The sequence below is a fragment of the Bison bison genome, unplaced genomic scaffold, assembly GCF_000754665.1.
Source record: "Bison bison bison isolate TAMUID 2011002044 unplaced genomic scaffold, Bison_UMD1.0 scf7180017864384, whole genome shotgun sequence".
Classification (NCBI taxonomy): domain Eukaryota; kingdom Metazoa; phylum Chordata; class Mammalia; order Artiodactyla; family Bovidae; genus Bison; species Bison bison.
The window spans coordinates 11,453,260-11,464,108 of NW_011494956.1; the positions used below are offsets into that span (position 1 = coordinate 11,453,260).

Below are 10,849 nucleotides of genomic sequence, written 5' to 3' on the forward strand. Positions count from 1 at the left end.
GTCACCCTGTTTATTTAACTTCTATGCAGAGTACATCATGAGAAACGCTGGGCTGGAGTAAGCACAAGCTGGAATCAAGATTGCCAGGAGAAATATCAATCACCTCAGATATGCAGATGACACCACCCTTATGGCAGAAAGTGAAGAAGAACTAAAGAGCCTCTTGATGAAAGTGAAAGAGGAGAGTGAAAAAGTTGGCTTAAAGCTCAACATTCAGAAAACTAAGATTATGGCATCCGGTCCCATCACTTCATGGCAAATAGATGGGGAAAAAGTGGAAGCAGGTGGCTGACTTTATTTTTCTGGGCTCCAAAATCACTGTGGGTGGTGATTGCAGTCATGAAATTAAAAGACATTTACTCCTTGGAAGGAAAGTTATGACCAACCTAGACAGCATATTGAAAAGCAAAGATATTACTTTTTCAGCAAAGGTCTGTCTAGTCAAAGCTGTGGTTTTTCCAGCAGTCATGTATGGATGTCAGTGTTGGACTATAAAGAAAGCTGAGTGCCAAAGAATTGATGCATTTGACCTGTGGTGTTGTAAAAGACTCTTGAGAGTCCCTTGGACTGCAAGGAGATCCAACCAGTCCATCCTAAAGGAGATCAGTCCTGGGTGTTCATTAGTAGGACTGATGTTGAAGCTGAGACTCCAATACTTTGGCCACCTGTTGTGAAGAGCTGACTCATTTGAAAAGACCCTGATGCTGGGAAAGATTGAAAGCAGGAGGAGAAGGGTATGACAGAGGATGAGATGGTTGGATGGCATCACTGACTCAATGTACATGATGAGTTTGAGTGGACTTTGGGAGTTGGTGATGGACAGGGAGTCCTGGCGTGCTGTGGTTCATGGGGTTGCAAAGAGTTGGACACGACTGAGCGACTGAACTGAACTGAATCACAAACATACTGCCACCACCTTTCCCCTTCCCCTCCTCCATCGTGTGGTCAACAGCAACATCCTTTTTATCATTGCATCATCATCATCACAGTGACAGTGGTTATTTATTAAATGCTTCCTGTGCACCCAGACATTTTCCATCCGTAGTTCATTTATCCTTACAACAACCCTGTAAGTGTAAGTAATAATGTCCCCATTATTACTGACATATTACTCCATATGTCTGCATATGGAGAATCTAAGGCTTGAAAGGGACTGTGATTTGCACTAGGTCACATAGCCAGTAAGAGGCAGAACTAGGATTCAAACTAAGGCCTGAACTCCAGTTGAGCACTTCACCAACACTGTAGAAGGCAATGCCTCAGAGTTAAGAGAGCCCTGTCTGCCAGCCTGTCCTGGAGCCCAGGCTGTTTTCTGCTTTACTTTAACCTTAAACTTCAACCTCTTTACCTTAACCTTACTTTAACCAACTTTCCCCAGTGCTGAAAGCTACAGAGTGAGGGGACAAATGGCTTAGCCTGCCCACCTCAGAATGCTAGGACTCCAGATAAAGGACAATGGGTGAAATCAGAAAAGATCTATAGATTAGATAATACTACTGTAGCTTGCTGCTGCTGCAAAGTCACTCAGTCATGTCTGACTCTTAGCAACCCCATGGACTGGAGCCTACCAGGCTCCTCCGTCCATGGGATAATTTATAGTAAATTAATAGTACTTAATTTTCAGATTTTAATCATTTCTCTGCAGTTATATAAGAAAATGTCTTTTCTCTTAGAAAATACATACTGAAATATTTAGAGGTAAAGAGATATTATGTCTGCAACTTATTTTCAGACATTTCAGAAAAAAAATTATTTATAGGTATATACATGTATGCATGTGTATATGGAGAGAGAGAATAAATGATATATAGCAAGTGTGCTAAGATGTTAACATTTAGGGATTCTGTGCATAGGAATTCTTTGTAAAAATTTTGCAGCTTTTTTTGGTAAGTCTGAAATTATTTTAAAATAAGCTTTTAAAAAGTACCACTCCTCTGCTCTGGGGCATTGTGACTTCTATTTGGACTATCAGAGGTGGCATTTGGAGCATCTTACATACTCCTTTTGACCCTAAAGTGAAAGTGAAAGTGAAGTCGCTCAGTCGTGTCCGAGTCTTTGAGACCCAGTGGACTGTAGCCCACCAGGCTCCTCTGTCCATGGGATTCTCCAGGCAAGAATACTGGAGTGGGTTGCCATTTCCTTCTCCAGGGGATCTTCCTGACCCAGGGATTGAACCCGGGTCTCCCGCATTGCAGGCAGACATTTTAACCTCTGAGCCACCAGGGAAGCCCCTGGTGACCCTAAGGTGACCCTCAAAGCACAGGAAGAGTATAGAGGTTACAAGAAAACATGGTTTCTAGGTCAGGCTGCCTGGGTTCCAGTCTTGACCTTGCAGCTTCTAAGCTCCTATAAGTAACCACTCAGGATTAACTTGGAAGGATTTATTGAGATAAGGGATATACTTTGGCTCAGTTCCTGACCATGGTAAGCCTCCTGTAAATGTTGTTATTCTTGCCTCCTCAGTCATCTTACAAGTAAGAAATAATGGCCTGTATGTGGTTCAGAGACACTGATTTGGACGGTTGTCTTTTCCTTTTGTAATCTACAAAAACTTTTTGTTTATATTTGATAAGGCCATTATCCTACATAACCACAACAGATGATCATAAAAATCAAGAAATCCACATTAACTGTAATTTTTAGATGCCATTCAAGTTTCATAGTTATCTCAGCAATTGTACACTTGTCTTGGTGCCAACTCTCTGACTTGAGTTTTTGTCCCAATGAAGGCAGGGTGGCTGCAGCAGCGGGTGTGGATGTGTCTGACAGGATGAAGAGCCGAATCCCTGTGGTGCTCCTGGCCTGTGGCTCCTTCAACCCCATCACCAACATGCATCTGCGCTTGTTTGAGGTGGCCAGAGACCACCTTCACCAAACAGGTCAGTCAAGGGGCCCAGGCCTACGGGAGGAATTGGTGAGTTGGGCTTTTGGGGGCTTTGCTGGCTGCTATCATCATCCCCATTATTAAAGCTGCTCATAGCATAAGTGGTGACATACATTTCTTCCATCATATTCAGAGGGCTAACACTCCTTAGCTATACGATGTATGTAAGTCATACCCCTGGCCATAGAGTTGAAATGCTTCTCAGGATCCACTATCCCCCTGTCCACTTCATGTTGACCATGAATGCTAAAAAGACACTGGGCCTGTTATAGAACCTGTGTCTCAATCAGGGGATCCTTCCTGGTGCCCCAGGAAGCATTTACCCAAACAGCCAGATGAATACATAGCACATGCCTTTGAGAACTCCTGCTACTACTCTTCAGTGGGTAAGCAAATATTCTATAATGGGGATTTTGACATTTTCTCCTTTGAAAGAATAGATCTTAGACAATTACAAATTACGTCTTGTATATAGGGCATTTCTAATACAGATGGCATGGCTTTGCCAGAAATATCTAATCAGCTGGAAATGTTTAATCTGGGAATGTTTCATCTCTTTGACTTTCCATTTCATTATTAAAAGAGTAAAATGGCATTTGGGATCTGCTTGATTATTTCTAAAGACTGTAAGTCATTTGTTGATATCAAATACATATGAAAGTTTTATTTATTATGTGTTTATGTCTGTCTTATGTCTGGAGGAGGAAATGGCAACCTGCTCCAGAATTCTTGCCTGAAAAATCCTATGGACAGAGGAGCCTGGGAGGCTACAGTCCATGGGGTCACAAAGAGCTGGATATGACTGAGCAAGAGCACAATATCTTATGTATTCATATATGTGTTTTGTATTTTTGCATTGCTCAAAAATGTTTGTCTTTAAGGGCCATGTTTTTAATACCAAAATCAATTTCTGTTTACTTTCAATATAGAAAAAAAATTTGAGTAACATGTAAACCATTTCTTCAAAGAAATTGCATACAAATGTTAATTTATTTTAAAAAATCGTTGTTTATAAGATATTTTTAATTATTCACAAAGTGAAATAGATATTTATTCTTAGTAAATGAATAGCTGTTACATAGGAATAAAAATTCAAACAATCCACTTGAAACTGGTCAGTAAACATTAGTAAGCCATATGCAAAGAAGAAATATAACTGGACAATAAACTTGAGAAAAATTTCTCAACTATGATTGCTAATAATTAATGAAATGCAAATAAAAAAGTAAGCATCACAAGATAATAAGCACCATGTGGGCAGCTACTATGACTGCTTGAACACTACACAATTGCCACCATCTGTCACTAGGCTTATAGTTGGTGCTCAATAAATATCTGTTGTGGGACTTCCCTGGCAGTCCAGTGGTTGACTTCACACTTCTGCTGCAGAGGGCACAGGTTCAGTACCTGGTCTGGGAACTATCCACATGCTGCATAGTGCAGCCAAAAAAAGTTTTTAATTAGAAAAATAAGTATCTATTTTAGGAGTAAATAGTGTGAGATTGACAAAGATTAAAGGCTGTCAAATTCAGTGTTGGCAGGAGAGGGAGGGAAACGAACACTCCCATGTATTGGTAGTGATGGGAAATGATAAAACATTTTTGGAGGGCAGTTTGGTTTTCTGTGGGAAAAAATAATTGAAATCTATACTCACATCCATAATGAGGAGAAAAATCAACCAATGAAAATTGAACCAGAACTGATGCAGATGTTAGAATTAACAGACAAGGATCTTAAAATTTACTATAGTTACATATGTTAAAAAATTAAGTAGAGACATGGAAAATATAAAAAAGACTCAAATATCTAGAGATTAAAACTACAGTATGTGAGATAAAAATTAAACTGGTTAGGATTAACAACAGAGTAAACATTGCAGAAGAAAAATTAGTAAATGTGAAGATAAAACTATCCATCCAAACTGGAACAATTCAAAATGAAACATAAAGAGAAAAAAGAATTTTTAAAAAGAAAGAAAAGAGTACAAGATAATTTAAATCATCCTAATATACTTGTAGTTGAACTAGTTCAATAGAAGGGAAAAAACAGGAAGAACAGAAAAATATTTGAAGAAGTAATCACTGGAATGTTTTCAAATTTGATGAAAGCAGATTTCATGAAGTAGCTCAACAAACCGCAAGCACAAGAAACATGAAGAAAACAACACCAGGGTATATAATAATCAAATTTCTCAAAACAGATAATAAAGAGAAAACCTTAAAGGCAGCTGATGCTACTGCTAAGTTGTTTAGTCGCTTCAGTCATGTACCCCACAGATGGCAGCCCACCAGGCTCCCCCGATAGTGGGATTCTCCAGGCAAGAACACTGAAGTGGGTTGCCATTTCCTTCTCCAATGCATGAAAGTGAAAAGTGAAAGTGAAGTCGCTCAGTCGTGTCCAACCCTCAGTAACCCCATGGACTGCAGCCTACCAGGCTCCTCCATCCATGGGATTTTCCAGGCAAGAGTCCTGGAGTGGCAGCTACAGAAGAACAAATAAAGAAGATAGTAAATTTCTTGCTTCTGAATTCAGCATAAGGGAGTTCAGTGGAAAAGATCTTTAAAGTACTGAAAGAAAAAAACCTGTCAATCTAGGATTCTCTATCTGGCAAAAATATCTTTCAAAACAAAAACAAAGTAAAGACATTTTCAAATCTATAGAATCTGGATGATGTCACCACCAGCAAACCTGCACCATGAGACATACCAAAGTCCTTTAGGCAGAAGGAAGATGATACCAAATGGAAAAATGGACCCCCACAAAGGAATACAGAGCATTGATAACTACATGGGCAATTATATAAGTTGTTTATTATTTAAATTTCTTTAAAAGATAATTGACCACTTAAACAAAAATAACAATGTATTATGGAGTTTATAACATGTAGAAGTAAAATTTATGACAACAGTATCAAAAAAAAACTGGGAGGGGAGTAATAGAAGAATACTATTGTAAGGTTTCTATTCTATACATGAAGTGGTATAATATCACTTACAGGTAGACTGAAATAAGGTAAAGATACATATTATAAACCCTAATGCAACCACTAAAAAAAGGCAAACAGTTTTAACTCATAAGGATTCAAAGGAGATAAAATATAATCAGAATATACTTTGATTAAGAATATACATCATAATCTAAGAAGAATGAAAACTGACATTTTCCAGTCCTGTGGCCACTGCTGAGTTTTCCAAATTTGCTGGCATATTGAGTGCAGCACTTTCACAGCATCATCTTTCAGGATTTGAAATAGCTCAACTGGAATTCCATCACTTCCACTAGCTTTGTTCATAGTGATGCTTCCTGAGGCCCACTTGACTTCACATTCCAGGATGTCTGGCTTTAGGTGAGTGATCCCACCATCATGATTATCTGGGTCATGAAGATCTTTTTTGTATAAGTTCATCTGTGTAGTCTTGCCATCTCTTCTTCAGCAGAGATCTCTTCAAGAAAATTAGAGATAACAAGGGAACATTTCATGCAAAGATGGGCTCAATAAAGGACATAAATGGTAGGGACCTAACAGAAGCAGAAGATATGAAGAAGAGGCAAGAATACTGAAGTGGGTTGCCATTCCCAATAGCATAGAAAAAATAAATAGAGATAAATCCAGCAAAAGTGTACAAGACCTATATGCTAAAAGTGACAAAACATTGTTGAGCTAAAGACAACCTTATTAAAATAGAGAGACATGCCTTGTTTTGTGGGTTGGAAAACTCAACAGTGTTAAAATTTCAATTTTCTCCAAATTTACCTATAGATTCAACTCAACCCCAGTAAGCTTTTCTTGGTAAAAAATGATAAGATAATTGTAAAATTAATATGGAAATGCACCAAAATAATTTTTAAAAAGAATAACAAAGTTGGGAGATTAAATTACTGGATTTTAAGACTAATTATAAAGTTACAGTACTTGTTACAGTGTGGTATTGGTGTGAAAATAATTAAATAGATTGATGTTACAGAATAGAAAACACCAAATTTTTCTCCCCACTGACATAGACAATTGATTTTTTGACAAAATTGCAAAGGACAATGCAGAAGAGAAAGAATAATCTTTTCAAAAAATTGTTGTTCAATCACTAAGTTGTGTCCGATTCTCTGTGACCACATAGACTGCAGTATGCCAGGCTTCCCTGTCCTTCACTATCTCCCTGAGCTTGCTCAAATTCATGTCCATTGAGTCAGTGATGCCATCCAACCATCTCATCCTCTGTCACCCCCTTCTCTTGCCCTCAATATTTCCCAGCATCAGAGTCTTTTCCAATAAGTCGGCTCTTTGCATCAGCTGGCCAGAGTATTGGAGCTCAGCTTCAGCATCAGTCCTTCCAATAAATATTCAGGGTTAATTTCCTTCAGGACTGACTGGTTTGATCTCCTTGCTATCCAAGGGACTCTCAAGAGTCTTCTCCAGCACCACAGTTCAAAAGTATCATTGTTCAGTGCTCAGCCTTCTTTATGATCCCACTCTTATATCTATACATGACTACTGGAAAAAACATAGCTTTGACTATAGGGACCTTTCTTGGCAAAACACTGTGTAGGCTTGTCATAGCTGTTCTTCCAAGGAGCAAGAACACCTTTAATTTCGTGGCTGCAGTCACCATCCACATTGATTTTGGAGCCTAAGGAAGTCTGCCACCATTTCCACTTTTTCCCCATCTATTTGCCATGAAGTGATAGGACCAGATGCCATGATGTTTGTTTTCTGAATGTTGGGTTTTAAGCCAGGTTTTTCACTCTCCTCTTTCACCTTCACCAATAGGTGTGGAACTACTGAATATTCATCTGTCACCCTCACCCCAGAGAAAACACTCAACCCAAACCCTGTACCATATACAAAAGCTAACTCAAAATGGATCATAAACTTTAATGTAAAAACCTAAAACTAGAAGAAACCATAGAAAATCTTTGTGACCTTATGTTCAATAAAAAATTTTTTAAATAAGACACTACCAAAAGCATGACCCAAAACAGGGAAGTGGGCGGGAGACGAATTAGACTAACCTGAACCCTATTATTTAAGGTATTAATAGGTAGAGGGGCCTCACATAGAACCTCAAGCATCTTTTTGCCTTTATTCTCAATCATTCCTCCATAGAAAGTACCCAGTCATTATTGAAAATCCAGAATGGATTCTGCTGGCTGTGTCTTTGTGTGTTACCCAGCAGGTTGACATCTTTCAACATTATTCAGATACCTACTGTGTCTTCTTCACGCCAGGCACTGTTGCTAGAAATAGAATTGATTAAATTGCATCTCCTGCCCAAACTGGATACACAGCATAAGTGATGAGAAATACATGACTGTGGCACTCGGTGCAGAGGAGAGATGTCTCCCACCTGAGGGTTGGAGAAAGCTTTTTGGAAGAGGTGACACCAAAGGCTTAAAGAACATAAGAGACTTAGCCAAGCGCTGTTTAGAGGGCACTGTCTGCAGAGAAAGCAGCACAGGTAAAATGTGGAGGCGGAAGAGAATCTCGTTCCAGCACGTGGGAGGGAGATGAGGCTGGTAGGGAGGACCAGGTCTTGGTGTGTGGTGTGAATTTCTTCTCTGCACAGCTTGGCTTCAGTTTCCCTGACCCACAGCCCCAGTTGCTGGCTGCAGCCTCCCACAGCCAGCAGAACTGTGCACCAAGTCTTCACCCAACCCTTTGTCTCTCCTGGGACAAATATTTAAACAGAGCCTTTTCTCTCAATCAGAGTCAGCTCACAATTAAGGTTGGATGAAAATCTGGCCTCACAGCTGACTTTCTTTTTTCATGAAGAAAATGAAATCTCCCTTCTGTTGGTGCATTTTCACTGAAACAACTCACAATTTTAATTCGATATTGTGTGCATATAAATTGAACTAAACAAGCTACAGTAATTTATGTAGTACCTTTAAGTAGAAACTAATAGTGTCTTCCTAGTTTGCTGCAGTAGCTCTAATGACTTTGTTGTTTTGAGCTCTTTCCCCTTTGCCAAGCACCCTTTCTTAATACCACAACTGTCCTTCCTTTTTTTCTCCCAAAGCAACAACAAAACCTTAAAAACTGACAGAAACACTATATCAAAAACTTTTTAACTGTCTTTAGTCCTATAATAATACACCCCTTTATAGTGAAAAAAAAAATTATACATTGGATGAAAACTAGACCTGAAGGTTTTCATTGCTAATACCCTGACAAAGTCATACATGCTCAAAGGAAGAAATGATGAACCAGATATTTTTTTTTATATTCCTTTACTTGAAAGAATGTTCAAGAATATGATAAGGGCTGGTAGGAATGTGTGATTTCTGTGTTTTGTAGTGTTGTCTCCTAGCCATGGTGCTTTCTTGCCTTATACTAGGTGCTGCACGGGGACTTCTCCAAGAAGATTCTCAAACCTTTGATGGATGAATTTGTGTGGTAGCTGTGGGTGGTTTATAAAAAGTTCATTTGGGAGTTTTATTCTTGTTTTGCTGATTTTTGACAGAAATAATTCAGCCCTACCTATGACTAGTCAATAGCATCAGGCATACCTAAAGCTTTCATTGAATATATTAAGAATTTGAGTCCCCATTTCTCTTAATATGTTAGATGTATTCCCAGTTGTAAGAAGCTGTTTTCCCAGCATGTAGTCACAGACTTACAAATGCATGTTGAATTAAATTTAAATCTTGTTTTCTGTTACTTAGTTTGTTATTTCTAGTCAACACGATTTGGCTGTTGGCCTATATGTGAGTAACAGCCCACTTGTACTGTTTTTTAAAATCATATTTTCTTTCTGGTTCATTAATACTTATTCATTCAATGACTATTTAGTACCTGTTCATTTTACATGTTTAACAAACACACATCATCCTTACTATTTGTTGGGTAGTATTCTGAATGCATTACATTTAAACAAAGATCACTGAATCTTCATAACAGCCCTATGAGGTGAGTGCTGTCACTCTCCCTGTTTAACAGATGGGGAAGCTGACGCTCAGAGAATTTGAGTGACTTGCCTGACATCATACACAGGGTAGAGCCAGTCTTCCCCAGAGTCTATGCTTGTAGCCACCACATCATGTTGTCTCCATTTACTCAACAAGCTTCTTGAGCACATGTCTTGCTGGGAACTGTGCTAGAAGCAGAGATAACAAGAGTGGACCCTGTGCCCCTAGGGGAGTGCCTCGATCAGTTTAGGCTGCTATAAGCAAAAATGCCATAACTGGGTGGCTTGTAAACAAGAGAAATTTACTTCTCACAGTCTGGAGGCTGGAAATCTGAGATCAGGGTGCCAGCATGATCGGGTTCTGCTGAGAGTCCTCTTCAAAATTGCAGACTCCAACTTCTCATCATGTCCTCATATGGAAGAGAGCAGAGAGAGAAAGCAAGCTCTTTCATGACTCTTATAGGGGCACGAATCCCAGTCATGAGGGTCCCACCCTCATGACCCCAATTAATCCCAGGCACCTCACAAAGGCCTCATCTCCTAATATCATCACATCATAGAGTAGGGTCCCAAATATGAATTAGGGAGGGAACAGAGGTATTCAGTCTGTAACAGGAAAGCAGGTGTTAATCTGATCCCACAGAGGTAAAAATGCCTTTGAGCCAAGTTTCTAATGCTATCGGTGTGAACAGGGAGGCAGCTAGGCACAGACAGCGAGTCCAGGGAAAGTGTTTCTGAAAATGGAAGGACTGAGCTCGAGAAGAATAGTGAGGCACATTTTAGGTTGAAAGTGAGTTGGCCGGGGTTAGGGGATGCAAGAAAAGAGCATTCTTTGACCAAGAAAGCCCATGTACAAATGCCCCATGGGGAAGAGGACATGGCTGCCCACTGAGGGATGAACAGATGCAATAGCTGAGAAGCAAGAACAGAGGGGAGTGCTGTAGGACGTCAGGAAACCATGAGGGCCTTGGGGGCCGTTGTTAAGCAGTCTTCTTTTCATCCTAAGAGCTGTGAGAAAATCTGCATTTCCCTCCCTCCTCTTTCTGTCTGCCCCCCCCCCCCC

At 39.6% G+C, this 10,849-nt stretch overlaps 1 protein-coding gene across 1 annotated transcript in view; it reads left to right on the forward strand.

Moving 5' to 3' along the window:
• Positions 1–10,849, forward strand: part of NMNAT3 (nicotinamide nucleotide adenylyltransferase 3) — a 122,163-nt gene that overhangs the window by 58,040 nt on the left and 53,274 nt on the right. Inside the window, exon 2 of the mRNA XM_010858205.1 lies at positions 2,730–2,879. Within this exon, the coding sequence (XP_010856507.1) occupies positions 2,771–2,879 (109 nt within the window). The 5' untranslated portion in view covers positions 2,730–2,770. The remainder of the gene's footprint in view (positions 1–2,729; positions 2,880–10,849) is intronic.